The sequence below is a fragment of the Capra hircus genome, chromosome 17 (assembly GCF_001704415.2).
Source record: "Capra hircus breed San Clemente chromosome 17, ASM170441v1, whole genome shotgun sequence".
Lineage (NCBI taxonomy): Eukaryota > Metazoa > Chordata > Mammalia > Artiodactyla > Bovidae > Capra > Capra hircus.
In genome coordinates, this window is record NC_030824.1 from 35,998,022 (window position 1) to 36,022,143 (window position 24,122).

At 38.9% G+C, this 24,122-nt stretch overlaps 1 protein-coding gene and 1 long non-coding RNA gene across 2 annotated transcripts; one reads left to right on the plus strand and one right to left on the minus strand.

Moving 5' to 3' along the window:
- Positions 16,053 to 23,458, minus strand: IL21 (interleukin 21). Its single transcript, XM_005691285.2, has 5 exons — positions 23,248 to 23,458; positions 23,106 to 23,141; positions 18,311 to 18,466; positions 16,368 to 16,445; positions 16,053 to 16,277 (listed from the first exon to the last, which is right to left on the minus strand). The coding sequence occupies exons 1-5, from the start codon at positions 23,413 to 23,415 to the stop codon at positions 16,254 to 16,256; spliced, it is 462 nt and encodes a 153-aa protein (XP_005691342.1). The 5' UTR covers positions 23,416 to 23,458; the 3' UTR covers positions 16,053 to 16,253.
- On the plus strand, positions 22,332 to 23,717 carry LOC108637875. The gene is made up of 3 exons (XR_001919388.1): positions 22,332 to 22,487; positions 22,836 to 22,889; positions 23,593 to 23,717. It is a non-coding gene; the product is annotated as an uncharacterized LOC108637875 (long non-coding RNA).

The window sequence follows — 24,122 nt, forward strand, 5'->3', positions numbered from 1 at the left end:
AGCTGCAGAGAATACAAGCAATCTGATTTCAGTATTGACCATCTGGTGATGTCCATGTGTAGAGTTGTCTCGTGTTGTTGAAAGATGGTGCTTTTATGACCAGTGCATTCTCCTGGCAAAACTGTTAGCCTTTGCCCTGCTTCATTTTGTAATCCAAGGCCAAACTGTCTTGTTAGTTCAGGTATCTCTTGACCTCCTACTTTCACATTTCAGTCCCCTATGTTGAAAAAGACATCTTTTTTTGATGTCTTTTTTAGAAGGTCTTGTAGGTCTTCATAGAACCATTGAACTTCAGCTTCTTTGGCATTAGTAGTTGGGGCATAGACTTGGATTACTGTGATACTGAGTGTGTTAATAGCCTACATAATTAGGTTTCATGGTGACTCTTCAGGCACAGTCCGTTTCTCACTCTGCTTCTCTCTGTGATCAGAAAACACTCCCCAGAGTGGCAAAGAGGACAGTTGACAACTCCAGCCTAAATCCTGTAAGCTTAACAACCTCAGTAGAAAGAGAACATTTCTCTCTAAATAATTACAACAAAAATCGCAAGGAAGGCTTCATGCTCTAACTTATATGATGTTCCCACTTATGGAGCAGGGGAAGAGGTGAGACCAACCTCAGTTGACCACAAGGACTGTGGGTTGGTCAAGGACGAATTCACAAAGGAAAAAAAAAAAAGTGTTCTAATGCCAGAAGAAGGGGAAAAGATACTAGGCCGACAGAAGCAATGGTTGGGCTTCTTTCTTGGTTGGATTGTTGCTCCTCAAAAGGGAGAACGAAATTTCAGCATTAAAAGTAGAAGCAACAGAGGCCAAAATGTCTGAGCCATTACTAGACTAGACCTCATGAGAAGAGCAAAAGTAGGAGATGAGAAGATAACATCGAATTGGTTACAACACTGGGACTCTATTGAGGAGGGCTATGTTACACAGAAAATCATGATAAACTTTTGGAAGGAGAAAGCATGACCAGAGGCAGATAAAAAGGATGATTTAACTGATGTGTTTGATTAATGTCTTACAATCTCAAATCTTTCTTCTGTGACAACTACTGGGAACAGTTTGCCCTGTAAGAAACTGTGTATTAAAATACAGTTCAGGTTGTATACAGATGTATAGGTTGTGGAAATACAGATGCCAGGTTGTGGAAGAGTTTCCCAGATGAACTGTTCATCAGGAGAAATCCTCTAAAAGCAGACACTAAATGGGAATTCAGCATTAATTTTCACTAGCGGTAGAATAAGTCTGAAAACAAGGTTCTACATTGTCAAATGTGTACACACTTTAAAAGGCACTTTCCTGTGCCTTGTTTTATTCCATTTTTGTGAGCACTCTCTGATGTCAGAGATGCTGGAATGATTACAATTGTTTCACAGCTGAGGAAATCTGCACTGTGTTTCTGGCTTCATCCTAAGTGAGGGAAAGAGGATGGCAATGTCCTGGTTAAAGGACCCATAAAGAAGACCCCTGCTAGATTAAGGTTACTTTCCTGGGAGCCAGTGGCCAGGCATTCTGCCTGTTTAAGAATGTGGTGTGCTCTCCTCTCAGCTGCTCCTGTGTAAGCAGGACAGTAGCTAATGGTACCAGTGCATGCTAAGTTGCTTCAGTTGTGTCTGATTCTTTGTGACTCTATGGACTGTAGCCCTCCAGGCTCCTCAGTCCATGGGCTTTTCCAGGCAAGCATGCTGGAGTGGGTTGCCATGCCCTCCTCCAGGGGATCTTTCCAACCCAGGGACTGAACCTACATCTCTTATGTTTGCTGCGTTGGCAGGCAGGTTCTTCACCATTAGCACCACCTGGGAAGCCCCAGAGCAGCTTTCAAACACTCCTGTTCTTTTCACTCTGAGATCTGTAGGTCCAAGAAGAAATGCTGTTCCTGATCCTGAAGCTCCTTTTAGAAATAATTTCATTATACAAAGTAAATATTTTTGTAAAGTCCAGGACTGAAAGAGCTGAGAAAATGTTTCAGAGTTCACACCATTTGCTTTTGTGTGGGGTAGGGCGACACAGTCCTGACGTTTTAGAATTAGGGTGTCTTGTATGTATCAATAATTGCATTGTTTCAATAGGTGGCAGTATGTCCTCTCCTTTAAAAGGTTATCTTTTTAAAGGGGCACATTCAGTAAAAAGCTCTGTCAGGAAAGGAAGAGGTGCTAATAATAATAAAAGCAAATAGAAAATGTTCCAACGACCCACCTTGTTCATGGTCACAACTCAAGTCATTGATCAGGCTTTAATCCACCAGTAATAACTTCAGAGCAGAAGTTGTATCATGACACTTTTTACTTAAAATTCTAGTGCTATTTAGCCCTATCCTCATCTGGGATGTATGAATAGCATATTGGAAAGGCTTTGTCAGATGACACTGAGCTCTTTCCCACCCACCATGTTCTGGCCACATCTGTCCTGCTCCACCATTCTGAGTGACCAGCTCCAAACTCTTCTCTCTTTTTAAGACTGATTTCTCCATCAACAGATATAAATGTTGTAATTCCATTAACAATGGCATTTCTCCCAAGGGACCATCTAAGGAACAGTTGATTTCAACTGAGTCAAAAAAGGAAGGGAGAGGCTTACTAAAAGCTTGGAATGTACACACTACCCTAAGAATACCCTTATCAGAGAAAGGCTATTCTGTTTTTGGCATGAAGTGATGATGGCCACCATGGGGTGGAGTAGTTTGGTAAGGAGCAGTAACGGGCCCTCTGATGTGTAGGACTTGTGGTATGTGGGACGTGTTAAACTTGAGAAGTCACTCTTTGTGCTACAAATTGATTTAGCTCCAAAACTGGGCTTTTGAGAATTAGACTGTAGCCCCCAAAAGGAGATAACCTATATAAAATATATATATAATAAATATATATAATTATATTTGAACAAATATATCCTGAAACTGCCTCATTTTTATAATAAAGTTAATCTTTGCCCTAAGCCTTCTTCTTAGTTAAAAAATAAACTTTTAAGTAAAAAAAAAAAAAATTACACTTACTGTAGTAAATATAGGTAATGCCCTCCCAGATGCCCCTGGATCCTTCTCATCAACTCTGTGTACCCATCCAATCTGTACCCTTTGGTGATGTAAGACACTCCAAGGATGGAACTTGGGCACTGGAGCAGCCTCACCTGTGTCTTAAAGCTCCACAGACATGTAAGTGGCTGCGAAAGTACAAAAACTCAGTCCCTTGTATTCCAGGCAGAACTAGCAACTCTGAGGTGTAATGTTGCTCCAGGGCACCCTGCAGCATTAAGATGAATCTGGGGCTTCACCTGAACCCAGGCCTGACTTTCCCTTTCCCAGTCCTACTTTCCTCAATCCCTTCCAGGTTTTTTTCCCTATTTCCTTAGTAAACCTCTTGCACTGGAATCCTTGACTCAGGTTCTACTTCTAGGAAAACTTGATCAGGAATACTTATTGTTCTCTCTCTTTCTGTATTTCTCTATTCTCTCTCATTCTTTTTCCTTTTGTATGTTAAATTTGGATATGTTCTTGAATTAAAGATTATATAGGAAAAACAGATAACAAACTTTTCTCCTCCAAATCGACCATCTCTCAGCCTGATAGTAAGATGGTAACATGACCAGAGTTAGTTTTAAAAGACAGCTTTAAAGATGCAATTTTTAAAGATGTTATTTAAAGATGTTATTTTTAACTAAGGTACCACAACCTAGAATCTTCCTTGGTAACAATTGGGAAAAACTTCACTCTCCTCCCTGTTTAAAATTGACTCCCTCATCTGCCTCACACATGCCGTCTCCCTAGCCTCTTTCTCTGCTTGTATTTCTCTATAGCAGTTCTCCATAGCACTTGACCATCTCATTCAAATGAGTGAAGGAAAGCTAAAGAAAGTGAAAAAAATAAAACAATGTGTAACATTTGAGGAAGCTTCTTAAAAAGAATATTTCATTATGAATGGGAAGGTAGAGAAAGAGATATTTAGGGATTCATAAGTGGGTGTATGATACTTTGAATTTTCTATTTTTGTAAGGGTAGAAAAGATAATCATATGGAAGAGTTTCAGTTGTATGACTGGAAGTCATCGAGATGTTTTATCTACCAGCAAAAGAATTCTAGACAATAAAACCCCAGAAGTTTTCTTTAGAAAAATATTTTTGCTAAAATTTTAATGATAAGTGAAATTTATGTTTTCATTTTTATCTTCCAATTTTTGGATTTCAGAAGGCCAATTGCAAAAATAAATAAAAGCTGTGGTTACATCTGATAAGAGGATGGGGGGAAATTTGCAGAAAATGCATGATACCCAAAAGTCAAGAAAAAGCTATAAGGGAAAAAAAATTAGTATACTACTTGCATAAAAACATGAAAGCAACCTATGCATTGGGGATTAAAACCCAATGGCACAGGAAACTCAAACACTAGCTCTGTATCAACCTAAAGGGGTGGGATGGGGAGGGAGATGGGAGGGAGGTTCAAGGGGAAGGTAATATATATATACCTATGGCTGATTCATGTTGAGGTTTGACAGAAAACAAAAGTCTGTAAAGCAATTAAAATAAGTTTTTTAAAAAAATTTTTAAGGAAATGAGATCAATTAAAAAATTACGAGAATGTTTCCTCAGGCTTGCTCACGCTAAGAAGTGTCTGACTGGATTTCATTTAGATTTCCCTATAATGAGTTCCCTCCCATGATGAAGGGGTTATCCTGTTTCCAGATATCTTTTGAGGGTATCTTTAGAGATGCCTCAAAAAGGTCTACATTAGCTCTTCTCTTTTCATTTTTTAACTCTTCTCTTTATTTATTTATTTTTGACAATTTTGGTCTGCTTTGTGCTGCCTGAGAAAACTCAGATGGCATCCATTATGGCTGAAGCTGGGAGTGGGGGCAGAATACCCCTTCTTGTAGGAAGATGATCTCAAGAAAATGCTTCAGGAAAATAAAAAGTCATTTCCTAGAAATAAAACAATACCTAAACAAACAAAAAATACCTAATGGCAGAACTTCACAGAACCACCTGTAGTTTCCATTGGCATTCCCAGAATGCCAACCGTCGCAGAACCCACCAGTAGTTTCCACAAATATCTGAGTTCCTTCCATGTTCAAGGCATCATTCTAGATGCCAGATATATAGCAGTGAGCAAAAAAGACCAAATCTCTGTAGAATTAAGCTTACATTCTACACATAAATTCTTAAAATATATATGTCCAGAGTGGAAGTACTATGGAGAAAAATAAAGCAGGGGTATGTATGGAGAGGGTTGCGATTTAAAATACAGCCTTAGTCAGAGAAAACCTGGTGGAGAGATGACAACTGAACATGGTAATGAAGGAGGTGAGGCAATGGGCCACATGGACACGTGGCAGGAGAACATCCCATAGGAATGCAAAAGGGTGGGGTAAAAGTAGAAACAGCGACAAGTTTTATTTTCTTGGGCTCCATAATCACTGCAGATGGTGACTATAGCCATGAAATTCAAAGACCTTTTCTCCTTGGAAGAAAAGCTGTGATGAGCTTAGACAATGTACTAAAAAGCAGAGACCAATTTGCCAACAAACATCCATACAGTCAAAGCTATGGTTTTTCTAGTAGTCATGTAAGGCTGTGAGAGTTGGACCATAAAGAAGGCTGAGCAATGAAGAACTGATGTTTTCAAACTGTGGTGCTGGAGAAGACTCTTGAGAGTCCCTTAGTCTGCAAGGAGATCAGACCAGTCAATCCTGATGGAAATCAACCCTGATTGTTCATTGAAAGGGCTGATCCCCAAGCTGAATCTCCAATACTTTGGCCACCTAATGTGAAGAGCCAACTCATTGGAAAAGACCCTGATGCTGGGAAAGATTGAGGTCAAGAGAAGAGGTGACAGAGGATGAGATGGTTTGATGGCCTCACCAACTCAGTGCACTTGCATTTGAACAAACTCAGGGAGATAGCAAAGGACAGGGAAGCCTAGCATGCTGCAGTCCCTGGGGTTGCAAAGGGCTGGACACAACTTAGCAACTGAACAACAACAATATGTCCAGAATGGTAAGTACTATGGGGAAAAATAAAGCAGGGATGTTGAGGGGTTGCAATTTAAAATACAGCCATAGTCAGAGAAGACCTGGTAGAGAGAAGATGACAACTGAACCTGGTAATGAAGGAGACTATAGACCACATGGACATTTGTGGGAAAGCATTCCAAAGGAAGGAAAAAGTGCAGATGACTTAGGTAGGAATGTGGCTGGAGTGTTGGAAAACAATGACAGTGTGGCTGGAGTTGAGTAAGAAGAGTGAAAATTAGGTTAGAGAGATGAGCGGTAGATGGGACATGGCCTTGTAGCCCCAGTTGTAAGGCTTTGCCTTTAACATGAATGAGGTGTGAGCCTTTGGAAGGTTTTCAGCCGAAAGATGTCATATTCTGATTAGTTTTTAAAGGATCATTCAGGTTGCAAATAGATGTTGGTGAAAGGCAAGGGCCAAAGCAGGAAAACTATTTAAGAAGATACCATCATCTGGGTGAAATTTGTATGGGCCTGGATAAAGTGGGAGCTGGATTCTAGAGATATTTTTTGAAAACAGATGTCAATTATCACTGGCTTTGGTGATAATTAAATTCAATGTGAAAGAGAAAAGTCTCAAGGGAAATTTCAATGCATAATCATGTATTTGTGTTTTGTCGTCATTTCAACAACTTAGTTGCTAAATCGTGTCAGGCTCTTTGCGACTCCAAGGATCATAGCCCGCTAGGCTCCTCTGTCTGTGGGATTCTCCAGGCAATAATACTAGAGTGGGTTGCCATTTCCTTCATCAAGGAATCTTTGTGACCCAGGGATCAATCCCACATCTCTTGCATTGTAGGTGTATTCTTTACCACTGAGCCAGCTGGGTGTGTTTTGTTCAACTTAATTATGTAAACATCTATTTCCTACTGTGGGTTATCTAATATATATAAGGCATTGTGCTAGTGAAATGCAGTTTCTCATGCCAAAGAGTTTATATTCTGGAAGGGAAGCAGACAAATAAATCAATAAATCTGTGTATTGTTGTATATACCACATTAAGTCTAATAACCAAAGTATGCTCAATTTCTGAAAGTGGGGAGAGATTAACACTGTCACAGAGATAGAATAAGGCAATGATGGAAATCCTTCTAAAGGAAGTGATGACTACGTTGAATATTGATGGATACTTCAGGGGTTTTCTGGGTGCTGAAGAGGAACTAAAAAGCCTCTTGATGAAAGTGAAAGAGGAGAGTGAAAAAGTTGGCTTAAAGCTCAACATTCAGAAAACGAAGATCATGGCATTCGATCCCATCACTTCATGGGAAATAGATGGGAAAACAGTGGAAACAGTGTCAGACTTTATTTTGGGGGGCTCCAAAATCACTGAAGATGGTGACTGCAGCCATGAAATTAAAAGACGCTTACTCCTTGGAAGAAAAGTTATGACCAACCTAGATAGTATATTCAAAAGCAGAGAAATTACTTTGCCCACTAATGTCCGTCTAGTCAAGGCTATGGTTTTTCCAGTGGTCATGTATGGATGTGAGAGTTGGACTGTGAAGAAGGCTGAGCGCCGAAGAATTGATGCTTTTGAATTGTGGTGTTGGAGAAGACTCTTGAGAGTCCCTTGGACTGCAAGGAGATCCAACCAGTCCATTCTGAAGGAGATCGACCCTGGGATTTCTTTGGAAGGAATGATGCTAAAGCTGAAACTCCAGTACTTTGGCCACCTCATGCGAAGGGTTGACTCATTGGAAAAGACTCTGATGCTGGGAAGGATTGGGAGCAGGAGGAGAAGGGGATGACAGAGGATGAGATGGCTGGATGGCATCACGGACTTGATGGACGTGAGTCTGAGTGACCTCCGGGAGATGGTGATGGACAGGGAGGCCTGGCGTGCTGCAATTCATGGGGTCGCAAAGAGTCAGGCATGACTGAGCGACTGAACTGAACTGAACTGAACTGAAAGAGACAGTGGAAACATAATAGAGGAGAGGTCACTGCAAGTAAAAACACACAGAGGGATAAAACAAATGCGGTATGTCTAGGAAAACAGAAAAAGTTTAGATTGGCTGGAATGTGAAATTCAAAGTAGGAGCTGAGTGGAGCAGACAATAAAGGATTTTCTATCCCCTGCTCCATGCATGGGCTATACAAGGGAGTGGAGAAGGAAATGGCAACCCACTCTAGTATTCTTGCCTGGAGAGTCCCATGAACAGAGGAACCTGGCAGGCTACATTCCATGGGGTTGCAAGATTCAGACAAAACTTAGCAACTAAACCACTACCACCATACAAGGGAGAGCCAGTGAAAAGTTTTAAGTACGGGGGAATTTGATCATACTTAAGTTTTCTAAAACATCACTCTGGTGGCCATGTAGAGATAGATTGGAAAGAGGAGACAAGAAGCCTGAAACCCAACAAAATTTATTGCAGCCATTGTTGAAAACCTGAATTAAGGCAATAGCAGAGGAAATAGAAATGAAAGGATGGACTTAAAAGTTAGAAATAGCAAAGCCCAGTGGCGAATTGGATATAGTGTATGAGAGAGAAGGGGAGAGTCTTGGAGGCTGGGAGATGTGTTCCCATCAATTAAGATTAGAGATCACTGCCATCATAGCGTTATTTATAATAGCCAAGATATGGATGTAACCTAAGTGCCCATGAAACAGAAGCACAGATAAAGTAGATATAGTATACAGTGGAATTCTACTCAGCCTATAAAGGATGGAATCTTTTTTTTTTCCAGCAACCTGCATAAACTTTGAGAGTATTATGCTAAGTAATATAAGTCTGACAGAGAAAGTCAAATACCATATGATTTCACTCAGACGTGCTATAAACAGACAAAGAAGCAAACCAAAGGCTAAATAAATGATCAAATCAAACCAAATCAAAACAGAAACATAGGTATAGAGGAAGGAGCAGTGGTACTGGAATGGAAAAGGCAGGAGGGGGAGGGTGAAATGGGTAACGGGGACCTTATGTATGGTGACAGATGGAAACTAAATTTTTGGTGGTGAGCATATTACAGGTTATACATAAGTCAAAATATATTATTGTACACATGAAATATAAAATGTTCTAAACCTGTGTTACCTCAGTAAAAATAAATCAAAAAAGAAAATTAAAAAAATAATAGAAATGACAAAGATCAGGGAGAGCTGGAAAACAAAGAAGGTTGTGGAAGTTGGGGAAAGTGATGAGATCAATTTTGGCATGTGAGATAAAGGTGAAGAGCCTGGAGATAAACATGAACATCTCCCATAAGGGCCTGGAAATTAGTAGAGAGGAATAGCCTTTATCTGTAGATTTAGGGGTCAATGACATGTACAGGGTTATCTAAAACAACAGGCTGCAAAGAATATAATCAATCTGATTTCAGCGTCGACCATCTGGTGATGTTCATGTGTAGAGTCTTTTCTTGTGTTGTTGGAAGAGGGTGTTTGCTATGACCAGTGTGTTCTCTTGGCAAAACTCTATTAGCCTTTGCCCTGCTTCATTCTGCACTCCAAGGCCAAATTTGTCTGTTACTCCACGTGTTTCTTGACTTCCTACTTTTTGTATTTCAGTCCCCTGTGATGAAAAGGACATCTTTTTTGGGTGTTGGTTCTAGAAGGTCTTGTAGGTCTTCATAGAACTGTTCAATTTCAGCTTCTTCAGTGTTACTGGTTGGGGCATAGACTTGATTTACCGTGATACTGAATGGTTTGCCTTGGAAATGAACAGAGATCACTCTGTTGTTTTTGAGATTGCATCCAAGTACTGCATTTTGGACTCTTCTGTTGACTATGATGGCTACTCCATTTCTTCTAAGGGATTCCTGCCCACAGTAGTAGATATAATGGTCATCTGAGTTAAATTCACCCATTCCTAGGATCATGAACTCCTTATTGCCAAATTCAGACATAAATTGAAGAAAGTAGAGAAAACCGCTAGACCATTCAGGTATGACCTAAATCAAATCCCTTATGACTTATCCAGTGGAAGTGAGAAATAGATTTAAGGGACTAGATATGATAGACAGAGTGCCTGATGAACTATGAAAGGAAGTTCGTGACATTGTACAGGAGACAGGAATCAAGAACGTCCCCAAGAAAAAGAAATGCAAAAAAGCAAAGTGGCTGTCTAAGGAGACCTTAAAATAGCTGTGAAAAGACAGGAAGCAAAAAGCAAAGGAGAAAAGGAAAGATATAAGCATCTGAATGCAGAGTTCCAAAGAATAGCAAGGAGAGATAAGAAAGCCTTCCTCAGCCATCAGTGCAAAGAAATAGAGGAAAACAATAGAACAGGAAAGACTAGAGATCTCTTCAAGAAAATTAGAGATACCAAGGGAACATTTCATGCAAAGATGGGCTCAATAAAGGACAGAAATTGTAGGGACCTAACAGAAGCAGAAGATATTGAGAAGAGGTGGCAAGAATACACAGAAGAATTGTACAAAATAGATCTTCAAGACTCAGATAATCACGATGGTGTGATCACTCACCTAGAGCCAGACATTCTGGAATGTGAAGTCAAGTGGGCCTTAGGAAGCATCACTACGAACAAAGCTAGGGGAGGTGATAGAATTCCAGTTAAGCTATTTCAAATCCTGAAAGATGATGCTGTAAAAGTGCTGCACTCAATATGCCAGCAAATTTGGAAAACTCAGCAGTGGCCACAGGACTGGAAAAGGTCAGTTTTCATTCCAACCCCAAAGAAAGGCAATGCCAAAGAATGCTCCAACTACCACACAATTGCACTCATCTCACATGCTAGTAAAGTAATGCTTAAAATTCTCCAAGCCAGGCTTCAGCAATACATGAACCGTGAATTTCCAGATGTTCAGGCTGGTTTAGAAAAGGCAGAGGAACCAGAGATCAAATTGCCAACATCCAATGGATCATCAAAAAAGCAAGAGAGTTCCAGAAAAACATCTATTTCTGCTTTATTGACTATGCCAAAGCCTTTGACTGTGTGGATCACAATAAACTGTGGAAATTTCTGAAAGAGATGGGCATAACAGACCACCTGACCTGCCTCTTGAGAAACCTGTATGCAGGTCAGGAAGCAACAGTTAGAACTGGACATGGAACAACAGACTGGTTCCAAATAGGAAAAGGAATACGTCAAGGCTGTATATTGTCACCCTGCTTCTTTAACTTATATGCAGAGTACATCACGAGAAATGCTGGGCTGGATGAAGCACAAGCTGGAATCAAGATTGCTGGGAGAAATATCAATCACCTCAGATATGCAGATGACACCACCCTTTGGCAGAAAGTGAAGAAGAACTAAAGAGACTCTTGATGAAAGAGGAGAGTGAAAAAGTTGGCTTAAAGCTCAACATTCAGAAAACTAAGATCATGGCATCCAGTCCCATCACTTCATGGCAGATAGATGGGGAAACAATGGAAACAGTGGCTGACTTTATTTTTCTGGGTTCCAAAATCACTGCAGATGGTGATTGCAGCCATGAAATTAAAAGACACTTACTCCTTGGAAGGAAAGTTATGACCAACCTAGACAGCCTATTAAAAAGCAGAGACATTACTTTGCCAACAAAGGTCCATCTAGTCAAATCTATGGTTTTTCCAGTGGTCATGTATGGATGTGAGAGTTGGACTATAAAGAAAGCTGAGCACCAAAGTATTGATGGTTTTGAACTGTGGTGTTGAAGAAGACTCTTGAGAGTCCCTTGAACTGCAACAAGATCCAACAAGTCCATCCTAAAGATCAGTCCTGGGTGTTCATTGGAAGGATTGATGTTGAAGCTGAAACTCCAATACTTTGGCAATCTGATCTGAAGAGCTGACTCATTTGAAAAGACCCTGATGCTGGGGCAGATTGAGGGCAGGAGGAGAAGGGGATGACAGAGGATGAGATGGTTGGATGGCATCATCGACTCGATGGACATGGGTTTGGGTGGATTCTGGGAGTTGGTGATGGACAGGGAGGCCTGGCGTGCTGCAGTTCATGGGGTTGCAAAGAGTCAGACATGACTGAGTGACTGAACTGAACTGAAAACAACAGGAACTTATTTGACTGTTGAAGGAAAAGACTTACAGTGAAAAGGTGCCCAGGGATAGAATCCTCAAGAACATCATCTTCCAAGCAGAGCCACAGGAAAGCAAACCAACAACTGACACTGAGAATATATGGTCAGAGAGTTAAACAAGCAGGAGGATAAACAGCAGCCTCCACAGTTAAAGAGGGAAAGGAGAGAGTAATCAAAGGTAGCAAAGATCACAATGAGATCAAGTAAAATAAGGATTTAGACACATTTGTGAGCTGGGTAATTTGGAGGTCATTGTTGATCAGAGAAAGGACAGTTTTAATGATACACTGGTAATGTGTGGTTTGGGTAGAATCAGATGATAATGGTTTGACGTGGATAGGAGATAAGATTGTCTAGACACATGTGTAGACTACTCTTTCAGTGAGCTTGACTTTACATGAATACCCTAACCTCCCTTTTCCACATGAGGTGAGGCCATGCCCACACTAACCTGTGGACTAGAGTAGATGGAGGTAGATATTGAAAGCAGGTGAGTGTTTTGAGCTGAGAGTGAAGTGGAGAAGTGACTCCAGTAAGCCAGATAGGGGAGTTAATGAGGGTCTCCAAAGGTAAGGGGCCAGAGCCAGTGACTGAAGCTGGATTAGGGAAGCAAGACAGACGTCTAGGTAGGGAGTTTGTAGGCAGGTCCTTGAGAAGAACGAGATCGTGTGTGTTGCTGGATCTGAAGTTCAAGGGTTTGATCAGGGGCCCAGGCTCAGTGGGGAAAGAGGGGAACTAATAAACTGAGAGAATCAATAGGGTGAAGGCCTGGCTATCATGTTAAGTCTCAGGACACATTAGTAGAAGGAGGGCAGTTTGAGAGCAAAGGGACTAGCAGGTGATGGCATTTTATATATAAAGATTTCAGACAGAGACTGGTTCCAAGTGCTATAGTCTGGTACATGGCCATGGGAGTGATCTGATGATAGAGTAAAAGATGCCCATATTTGAAACTGAGGCACTCAAGTTTCTGAGAAGCTATAGTGTTGGTGGCACCCCACTCCAGTACTCTTGCCTGGGAAATCCAATGGATGGAGGAGCCTGGTAGGCTGCAGTCCATGCGGTTGCAAAGAGTCAGACACGACTGAGCGACTTCACTTTCACTTTTCCCTTTCATGCATTGGAGAAGGAAATGGCAACCCACTCCAGTGTTCTTGCCTGGAGAATCCCAGGGACGGCAGAGCCTGGTGGGCTGCCGTTTATGGGGTCGCACAAAGTCGGACACGACTGACGTGACTTAGCAGCAGCAGCAGCACCATAGTGTTGGTGGAATCCTCCTCATGGTCACTGAAGTCACCCCGGGTGATGGAATAAATTTGATTCAGGAAAAGAATGCCTGAGTCCTCGGTGAACATGGAGGAGTGTTCAGAAGATGACAATCATCAATAAAAAGTAAGGGGACAGCAAAGTTAGATGGGACAAACTTCCAAGGAGAAATGAGTTTTGTGCAAGAATATGCGTGCAATAGGTGTTAGGAAGGATATCTTCAATTGCTCTTGGAGAGCTGCACAGGAAGTAGTGTCCTTGAAGTAGGGACAGAAAGAGGAAAGTCCTATTTCAGTGAAAGTATGTAAGGAGAAAAGATTGTCTTTATTATATACATGTAAAAACTTCATGCTCTCAGAAACTAAGGATCATCTTTTATTTTCTACTGAAACTTTTAAATTACAGGTTTCCAGGGAATCACAAAAGACAGTTGTACTGACTGGGTAGTATTTAATATGACCAGGTCTTAAATAAGAAGCCATGAACATAAACATTTAAAACCAAATATATAATAAATAATCATTAAGTTATAAAGTACATAATTCATATTAAAGCTAATTTTCAGATGCAAATGTAATAATACAATAGAGCAATAATAATAATAATGCTATAATTTTATGTGTCCAAAGAAGACACTTTCAGCTAAAATGGTAAAAGTCATGATTAATTTTCCCTGAACCCCCATGACCTAGAGAAACCTCTTTCTCTTTCCTCCCTGCCTTCTTTCTTTCCTTCCTTTCTTTCTTTCTCCCTTCTTTCTTTTTTCCTTCTCTCCCGTTTTTTGTTTTTTTTTTTTTTTTTTTGGAAACATATCCTTTGTCCCTGCAGCAAGTGTTGCTAAAAACGCTGTTGAAATAATGTTGAACAAATGATCGGTTCAGTAGAAAGTTTTACTCAGAGCTGTGGTCAGATGTTCCTGTGAGAGTATCCAGAACTTTAGAGACTCATAGACATATAAAGCTCAAAAAAGATAGACTATTCCTTAGAGACTAAGTCCAACACCCTTATTCTACACAAAAAGAGATGGAAACCAAAACAATTTAAGCAAGTGACCATAACTTCATATCCAGTGAGATTTCAGGTCTATTGTATCACCATCCATATGTGAACAGCAATTGTGACAGATCAGCCCCAGATCCTTTTGGAGGCTGGTCTTGAACACAGAGTAGTGAAGACGCAGCATTTTGAGTCTCACTTCTTCATCTTGCATATTCTGATGCACTGCTTTCCTTGCGGTGTTGTCAGGGTGTTTACCTGAATCTTTAAACTCAGTTTAAAACTCGCCCCATTAAATTATTTTTACTTTTAAGGTAGAATTTCTGGTCAAAAGGATTAAAACAGAGGTTTTTAACAGTAAACACACCAAAATAAATACATTGTTTTAAATATAAAATCACAGTGTCAAAGAAACCAACAACTATAAAGCCAGAAATTAGAAATAAGGACTCCATCTTTCCCAAGTCAAATTCATGCTAACACTTTCCACTATTTCCCAACAACCTGGCCTGATGCTGAGGCAGGTTTAGATGCGTATTATGATCACAATGCATATGATTTCTTTGTAATAACATTTTAAAAATCTAAAACAGAACACCCTGTTTCTGATGATCACACATCTCATTGAGGGTTGATGAAATACTGATTCCTAACATACATTTTAGAACCATAAATTATCTATACTTGTCCAAAAAATATTTTTAAGTAGATCATTTTCTTCTTAAGAGTGTAAAGCATTTTCCATACAACGTCCTCTTGCACACTCACAGCTACTTTAACAATAAGAGATTTTCAAATAGCTTATAACATTCTAGTGAAAATTTTTCTAGCGTTTTTAACTTTATATTTAAATAAACTGCTGGACTTGATATGAAACGGCAGTTAGAGCAAGTTGCTTGTTTTTACTACCCATGATTGATAGTAAAGATTGGGATGCTTATGCAAAAGTCTGTTTTCTACTAGGAGTCCTGGACTCCTGATTTGTCTTCTGATCTTGACTTTGTATAGGTGACTGAATTTGCCTTATGCAGAACATACAAACACGAAATGTCTGTCTGTTTAAAAAGCAGAAAGAAAGGAAGCTCACTCCCATACAGTCTTTATAACAATTTAAGAAGAGAGCTACAAGATTTTTAAAATTCTGTTTGGTTCCAGAAGACCATCTAATGTATGTCCCTCTACCGATTTTAATTGCCATTTCCAAAGGCTTAGAATGTTAACTGATAAAGGGACTTGAGTTGGGGAAGGTACTATTATACCCATTTAGAGGAAAAAAGTCCAGAAGAGTCTATTCTGTAAATACATTCATATGTATAGTATTAAAATATTTTTGACAGATTCCAATAAAGAAGTCAAAACTTTGGGAGCCATCTGGTAAAGCTATCCCCCAGGTACATAAATAAATCGCATATTTATATGTTAGACATTCTGAGATTAAAAAAAAAACAACCTCTTCAGGTATAGATTTTAAACACTTAGTCAGATATCGATTTTAAACACTTAAAAGTACAAAGGCTTCAACTTTTATTTTCACCCTATGCTTCTATATTTTTCAGATTGAATGAAGGTATTACACCTTTTAAGTTTTGATCATCAGAAACCTCATTCTTTTTGCAATCAAGATCAAGGTTAATATAAGATCAACAAATTCCCAAACTGAATTTTTGGTTAAAATTTTTAAGCTTCTCCAAGAAGTGTCATAGATGAGCAGTAAGATAAAGTAAAAACTTTAGAAGCCATAGAAATCTATAACATAAGAAATCAGACTCAAATTGAGTAGAAAATCTTTTCAAGTTGACTAAACAGAGCATGTAGATCGAACTGAAGTACTGCATAGTGAGTTTGGAGAAATAATCCTGACCTTGAACACTCATCTGAGTGTTCCCCACATCACTTATACATTGTACTTGTCCACTTGGAATACCAAGAAGTGAGTTTCACTGCTGTGTTAAAGTATGCAATATAGTGTCCGGCTTCAAGTGATATCTTCAGGAACCTTCATATCCCATGTGTTCTAGGACAGATGCTGATGAATCATCTGTGAAAATAGAATATCATGAGTAACCTCAACTTAAGAAGCCATCTGGGTAAGGATGAAATAGAAAATCAAATGTAATTTGTTATATACCTTTTGGATGAGTGATTTCAGTCTTTCTAGGTATTCCTTGGGTGGTTTTTTCTCATAAGAATCACAAGAAGGACATGTCTAGAAATCAATGAAAGAGTAATAATTTTCTCTAAAATGTTTTTCCTACTCAGTAAAATGTTCATTCAAATTTTATGTTTTCCAATTAGAGACATAAATCATGTACACTGAAAAAAATTTGAAAAACACATGAAATAGTTCAGAAAATAACAGTGAGAAAAATCACTTGGCATCCTAATCTCAGAGATAATAACTGCAATATTTTGATATGTGTCCTCCTGGTAATTTTTTTCTTTGCATTTATATTTACATTGGTTATTTTTTTTACATTGGTTATTAATTTGCCTTTTTTATACTTAACATATCACAAGCATTTCCTACATATTAAATATTCTTCAAAAATATAGCCCATAATGGTTGCTTTGTATTCATACATAGAATTGAAGTGTTACTAATTTTGGACACATAGATTACTCCTAACTTTTCACTATTGTATACAGTGCTGCAGTGAATATCTCTGAGTAATTTTTCATATAATTCTTTATTTTATTTAATAAACTACTAAAAGTAGAATTAATAAGTAAAAATGATAAAATATTTTAAGGCTTTTGAAGTACATTATTAAACTATTTTATCTCTATTCATATAGAATATTCTTACCATTATTGGGCATTGTTAAAATTTTTTAATCGGAAAAAAATAAGATTTCTTTTCTTAACTTGCATTTATTTGTTCATGAGGACATTAAACAATTCTTTACATGTGTATTGCCCACTTATATTTCTTTTTAAAAAAAATCTTTTTTATGTTTTTTATCCTATTCCTATTAGAATACCAGACACCAGACAATTGCTTACTATTGAGCATCTCTAATGCCAGTTTGGTGTTGTGGTGAGAGGTGTTTGAAAGATAAGAGATTTAAGTTCTAATTCTTATAATGGCACTTAACATTTGTGGGGCTTGGGACAAGTCACTTAACATCCTTGGTCTCGCTTTCGCATCATTCAGATGAAGGTGCTTCACTGAATAGTTCTAAGTTCAGTTCCAGCACTACCGTTTTGTTTCTTTGATATCTGTTTCAGAGACAGGCTCAGCTCTTTCCTTCTTGAGAAAAATTTTGGAGAGATACTTTTCACATTCTAACCTTGCCAAGCAATCAAAGGAAATAAAAATCATTTTGATATTGTAATTAAGAGTTCATTTGCTTACATGTGCAATCCCTTAGAAGAGGGAGAGAAAAAAATTCCAGTAATTTATCTTATGTGTTCATCCAGTGGTTTTGATTAGTGCTTGAGTTACGAGATTATCAGCATTGCTCATGAGTTGGCATAAGAGGAAATATACAGAAGATTCTCAGGACCCCCAAAACTACGGAATATTGAAATTCCCTAGCCAAATAATGGTGTCTATCACTTTAAATTGTAGCACTGACTCTGCAATTATATAGGACGGTAATATTTTTTAAAAGAGGAAGGCAGAGATTGAGATTTATCCTGGTGTCTTGAAGGCTGTCTCTTTTCTTGTAGGAAAGCTAGGGTCTAGCTCTTATTAATAAAATTGCAAGTTATATGTGATCGTATAATGAGAGGAGAATATTTTTTAATTCTTAAGTCACAGTTGGATCCTCTGCCTAATGACTTCCTCACCTCAGAAAGCTATATTAACTTCTTTCAGCTACTAGAGACCATTAGCAAATTCTAATTGGCTGTTAGTACTTTCAGGTCTGTGGACTAAAAAGAGGTGATTTCACTTCTCAAAACACTCTATGAGAAGGTGTAACATGTAACTGGAAGGAAGGCACTGGAGGCTCTGGCTGCGTGTGTGTGAGTGTGTGTGTGTGTGTGTGTGTGTGTGTGTGAAATTGTATAAAGTAATAGATACAGTTAATAAGCACAAATAAGATAGATGACAAATGACAGTCTTACTAGTTCATGTTTCTGTCTTCTCCCTGCATTTGTGGGAGGCAGTTTCCTCTTCAGCTGTTTAGTTAATATGTTGATTATCTTTTCGTTGTCTCCATTATTTGCTGACTTTAGTTGAACCTTCTGAAAACATGAAAAAGCTGACCGCTCACAGTGTCTCTGAAAGAGAAATTATTTGTGTGCAGGTTAATGAAAGTCATTCAGAAAGTAAAAATTACCTTCGCAATCCTTTTTTCCTGCAGTGCCTTGGATCACATTCATTTCAGCAGACAAATGAGGAATGATTCATGTCCTACTTAATCTTTGGGCTGAAGAGGAGACTCTTATCATGTGAAATTCCCCCGTGTTAGAGGCGAGAGGACGTTTCCCTGTCTCACAGACAAGAAGATGAAGCCTCACTTTGCCACAGTTCTATCCTCCTGTCATTTTGCGGTTTGAGTGTTGGGCAGAACTCTTGGTGTTTCTGGGAGCGTTAGTTTGGTTGCAGAACACACGTTATAAATTATGACACTCTGAGAGTTACATTATGGCTTGTGGCAGCTTTGGGTGAATTATGCTATGGTGTGTTAGTCATTCAGTCATGTCCAACTCTTTGTGACCCCATGGACTGTAGCCCACCAGGCTCCTCTGTTCATGGAATTCTCCAGGCAAGAATACTGGAGTGGTTGCCATTTCCTTCTCTAGGGGATCTTCCCAACCCAGGAATCAAACCTGGGTCTCCTGCGTTACAGACAAATTCTTTACCATCTGAGCCACCAGGGAAGCCCCTATGCTGTGGTAGTCTGATTAAAAATTGTTTCATTTGTCAGTTTCTCTCTTCAGTGTACATAGGAGTTTCTAATAGTGACATATATGTCTTGAACAACACCTTTCCTGTACAATGCCTGGCATAGTGAATGCTAGTGGATGCTCAACAAATATTTGCAGAGTGGACAAATGAATTAAGTGAGTTTAAAACCCCTCCTTTGGGGAAATGAAATGGGTGCCTACCTCAGATGGTACATTCCACATCTAAGATAGAGTCCACCTGCCGTAGACCATGTGCGACTTTTCTAAAATCCCATTCACACTCTCAAGTCAGTCAGGGTGGGATCTGCCTGAATCAAGTGCTTGAGGAATAGAATCTGAGATGTGCCCTCCCCACCCCCGCACCCACAAGGGAGGGAAGACTGTCCCTTATAAAGTAAGAGTAATGTCTCAGAGCATGGTGAATTGGGTAGATCATGGATCAAAAAGTTGATTCTTGGTTTAGTCAAATAACCAGTGGCTAGTGAATAAATCAGAATCTTAGAAATTGAACTGAAAGTGAAATGGAATTTACTGGAAGAACAAAATGTATACTGACTTGTTGGAATCATTTTCACACTGATCTGAGAACTTGTATTCAGGTTAATTTTTTCTTTCAGCAAATGCCTGTGTATGATGCTGTTCTCCCCAACCCCCCAACAAAGTTGCTTTATCTTCATTTTACCAACGTGCATGAAGCTACTGCCATGTATCCAGAAGCTGCAACTTCTCTCAGTTCCTACAAGGCCCATCATATATACAACAATATTACCTGAATCTTCCCATGGACAATCAGCTGAAAATAGCATCTGGCCTGCTTTGCATTTTCCAGCCTATATGCTTACCCAATATGAATGTTGGTTAATAACATGCACCTTTAAGACACAACCCCATCAGATTTGCTTTGCATACGTAGCCACAAGCCGAAAACCAGCTTATCTGGTTTCCTTATATCAGAGCGGCTTGCCTGTCATAAGGGTGAAATAATGTCCTTTACATATGTTTGCCAAAATGCTTATTTAATAGAAACTATTTATAAATGTTAATTATAGCACTTTTTTTTCCTTGAAAACCACATGTTCATGTTTGTTGAAGTTTTTTCTTTTCTCTTCTTTTTGACCACAACCGGCTTAACTTACTGGAAAAAAATAATATTCATATTTAAAGAGGTAAATTTTCCAGCTGAAACTGAAAACGCTAACTGCTTCATCCGTGATGATCTGAGAAACCAGCATTTCTCACAGAGGCCCATTTTGCTGAGTTAACATTAACATGTGTATGTTGAAAGAAAACTAGGTTCCAAAGAAGTGTAGAGGCCTACGAAATGAACTCCCTCAAGACAATATTGCAAAGAGTGGTCAAGACAAGTGAGCAAAGATTTTGCACCTGAGAAAGCCTTTCTGAATACGTCTGAATGGCATCTGGACGCCAATGCTCCTACTGATGCTGCTGTGCTATCTCTACTGCGCTTCCTTGCTCACCTGTGTCAATACACAGTGGAATTTTGCTTTGTGCTTTCTGCAAGCAGCACAGCTGTCCCTGGCAGTCCGTGGTCCAGGACAAACAGCTGCTGGATTCAGCTTCAGATGCACATCAAAGGCAGCCTCAAACAGGAAAAGAAGCAGAGAAGCTGCCCTGCTAACTGCTTTAAGGATGCACTGAGACAGGGAGTAGAGAGGTCAATCTTGACTGGGGCTGCTGCAGGTGCCCTGTCACTCAGGATGACCCTGAGTTCATGTGCAGCACCACCACGTGGGAGCAGAACCACTGCTTCCCTTTGCCGTCTGCAGACTCAGAGGGCAAGGCTTTGCTTCCCTCATCCTCTAACACCTGGAAGCATTAGTTTTGCAGAATAGAGGAAGCAGTCAGGAAATCAAAAGCAAGAGTAACCACTCTTCTCTTTAGCCAGAGAACAGTCAAGAGCTGCTTTTGCAAGTAGGTGCGCTTGGCTTTGTTGATTGCAATTGAATATTTGAAAATACTTGCCTCCTTACAATTTCCTTTTGACCTGTGTAGCTTTTTTTCCAAAGAAAGCCCTGGCCATTCATACTAGGAAGTTTTGCCAATGGGGTAAAATTACCTTTGTCCCGCTTACAAACTAGGTTTATATCAGGGTTTCTCAGTAGTCGCACTGTTGACATTTAGGGATAGATAATTCTTTGTTGTTAGGGCTGTCCTGTGCATTCTAGAATGTTTAGTAGCATCCCTGGCCTCCACCTACTAGATGCCACTAGAAACCTCCACACACACAACTGTGGCAACCAGAAAGTTTTCCAGATAATGCCAAATGTTCTCAGAGGGCAAAGTCACCACCAGATGAGCACCACTGGTTATATAATTAGAAATAGAAAGAAAGATACCTGGTGAGGCCAATTAGCAACCTTAGATAATCACTGTCAACATTTATATGCAACATTTTAATGAATTTGTTGTCATTGAATTTTTTAATCTTTTAAAATCTCTGATAGACTCTGCTTTGATGCAAGTCCTGAAAACTTGATATAACGCTACTATGACCTTGATCTATTTTCTTCTCTCCAGGGTTTGCCTGCCAGCATGGCTTAAAATCTTAGTTATACCATTATTCACTTGTATCATAGTAGCATTGCTTGATCTGATTATAAGATAGACACAATGTCACTGAGACAAAATCCTGTCATTATGATTAAGATAAAAAACATCTGCTTTAACAAAGCATGTAAAGAGAGTACCCACTGGATCAACTTAAGTTAGAAAATGGGATATTTTTCTTATTTTGCAAGTCATAGACTGCAGCTAAGAAACTCCAGAAAGGACTCTAACCACAGCAGTTACACAAAGGACATAAGATGCTGAAAAATACTTGTTTGGATAATTAGGACATTAAGAAACAGACTTACTTTTTGAAAAAGTCTTTCCAATAAGCTGAATGTGCTACTTTCATTTTAGATGCTGCTTATTAGAAAAGGACTTAGTAAATGAGAGTGGTTAGGTTCAGAGACAGAGAGTGAATTTTAGAGAAAAGCAATAGTTGTGACTCATTCACTTTCTAAACTTTTACAGAGTCATTTACGATAATTGTTTTCTTTGCAATGTATCTTCATAAGTCTCCCCTTTGTAGTGTCCTAATTACTGGTAGTACTTTTGTAGTTATTCTAATTTATGCAGTTAAAGCTCTGTGACAGTGAAACTGTTTCCCCCAAATGCATTTATATCCTCAGGATACCAAACATTAAGACTAGATAGAAGTTACCAAGGGAAAGATCAGCACACAGTACTCTTGGACTACATGCTACGCCTTTTCTTCCTGGGACCTCATGGATTTAAATGGCTTAAGATAACGGGATGAGTTGTTGAAAATTGTCCTTTCAAAAGACCTCACCGAAGGCCGAAGACAAGACCCATTCAGGCCAAGGTATATGGGAATTATATTGTAAAGAATAGCCTTGATTTCCATACCAGTATTACTCCATGCTGTTCTGTAATCTACTCTTTCTTTCTTTCCTTCTCGTTTTATTCCTTCTTTCTCTCTCTCCCTTTTACTCTTCCTTCCTTTCTGCCTTTCTTTCTTTCTTTCTCCCTTCCTTTCTAATTATCAAAAACTGAATTCTGCTTCTATGGCTTGTGTCTATGTTTCATAGCTTTACAGAGAAGGCTCAAGAACTTTTATGCACAGACTCTTAAAATGTAATTACTTGGTCCTTGTTCAGAAAATGATCATAGTATAGATTTATTTTCTAGTTTTGTTTTTCTGTCTCAACAGTACTACTTGGGAATACTCTCAGAGATACTTGAAGATAAAAATATATCATATAAGGTATGTAATGTTTTATAGATTGGCTTGTTGGTAAATCAATGAATATTTGGGCAAATTAGAAATAACTATATAGTAAATATATTATTTAATAACTAATTATTAAATCACAAAATTCGTTGATAGTAAGTCTATTTCTAAATAATCATGTTAATGCCTTCCTTAATTGGATTTTAAAACTTTTATCAAATGCATTTTCACAAATTCAACTGGTCTTACCTTTACATCTTCTGGAGCTGGCAGAAATTCAGGATCCTAGAGCAAAAGAAAATTAGTTCTGAGTTATTTTTATGTCAAAAAGCTCCTTTTATAGTAACTGAAGAATATTATTTGAATTTTATTGTGCCCAGTATGGCCTTACCAAGTCATTCACATAGTTTTTCAGCTGATCAACAATGTCTATTAGTTGACGCAGTCTAATAAAAAGGCGATCTTGCCCTTGGAAGCTTGACTTGTGGGCCACTGTCCCAGAGAAGATGACCATCAGGCAAATGACTATTCTCTCCATGTTGCCAGGAGTGGATCTCATAAGTGCCAGTAGAGCAAGACCTTGGTCTCAGTTTTCACTTCAGTTTGTGAACAGGTTGTCAGAAAAGCTACCTATTTATTCATCCTTCAGGGAGAGGTAAAGCCCTCCCATTGCAGCCTGGAAATCTTTGTAAAATGGATGAATGTGAGTAACTCTTTTTTCTTTTCCACTGGCTAGGTATACGTGTGCATGCGCTAATGCGTGGGGGCAGGGATTGATGGAGTTAACAAAATGTGCCCAATCTGCATCTTAGACAGGAAAAAGAGAGACATGGGTGAATTCCAATTTTCAGCATGAATCAAGAAGTATGCACAGTAAATAGTAAGTACTACAAGATTTCAAAGAAGTAAACAAAACACTTTGATCTCTCTCTCTCTGCCTGCCCTAGCATCTCACCTGTTTTCTCTGACAGTCATAAGGGCACTTCAATAATGAGTAAAGTGGCAACATGTGCTTTCTTGCAGGACTTTTTCTTATGGTAATAACTAGGCTTTTTGACTGAGATCATCCAATATCCATCATAAAGGTAGGAGGACAGCTACCTTTTAGGAAATTTTAAACATCAAGTGTATTTTCCAAATTAGCAAGAATATTTTAGTTTCTTAATCAGGTTAAATGGTTTAAAGTAGAATGTGCTTCCAACTCTGCTCCCAAGCATCTTTAAGTAACATTAATTTCAGCCTCTGATTTATACATATTATTCCATC

Excerpts from the sequence above, each read along its gene's own strand:
- IL21 (XM_005691285.2), bottom strand. The coding sequence starts at position 23,415 with ATGAGATCCACTCCTGGCAACATGGAGAGAATAGTCATTTGCCTGATG. Across the intron at positions 18,467-23,105 it reads CAGCTCCAGAAGATGTAAAG|AGACACTGTGAGCGGTCAGC; the intron begins GTAAGACCAGTT and ends TTTCTCTTTCAG. Across the intron at positions 16,278-16,367 it reads TGAAATCACTCATCCAAAAG|ATGATTCATCAGCATCTGTC; the intron begins GTATATAACAAA and ends CTATTTTCACAG.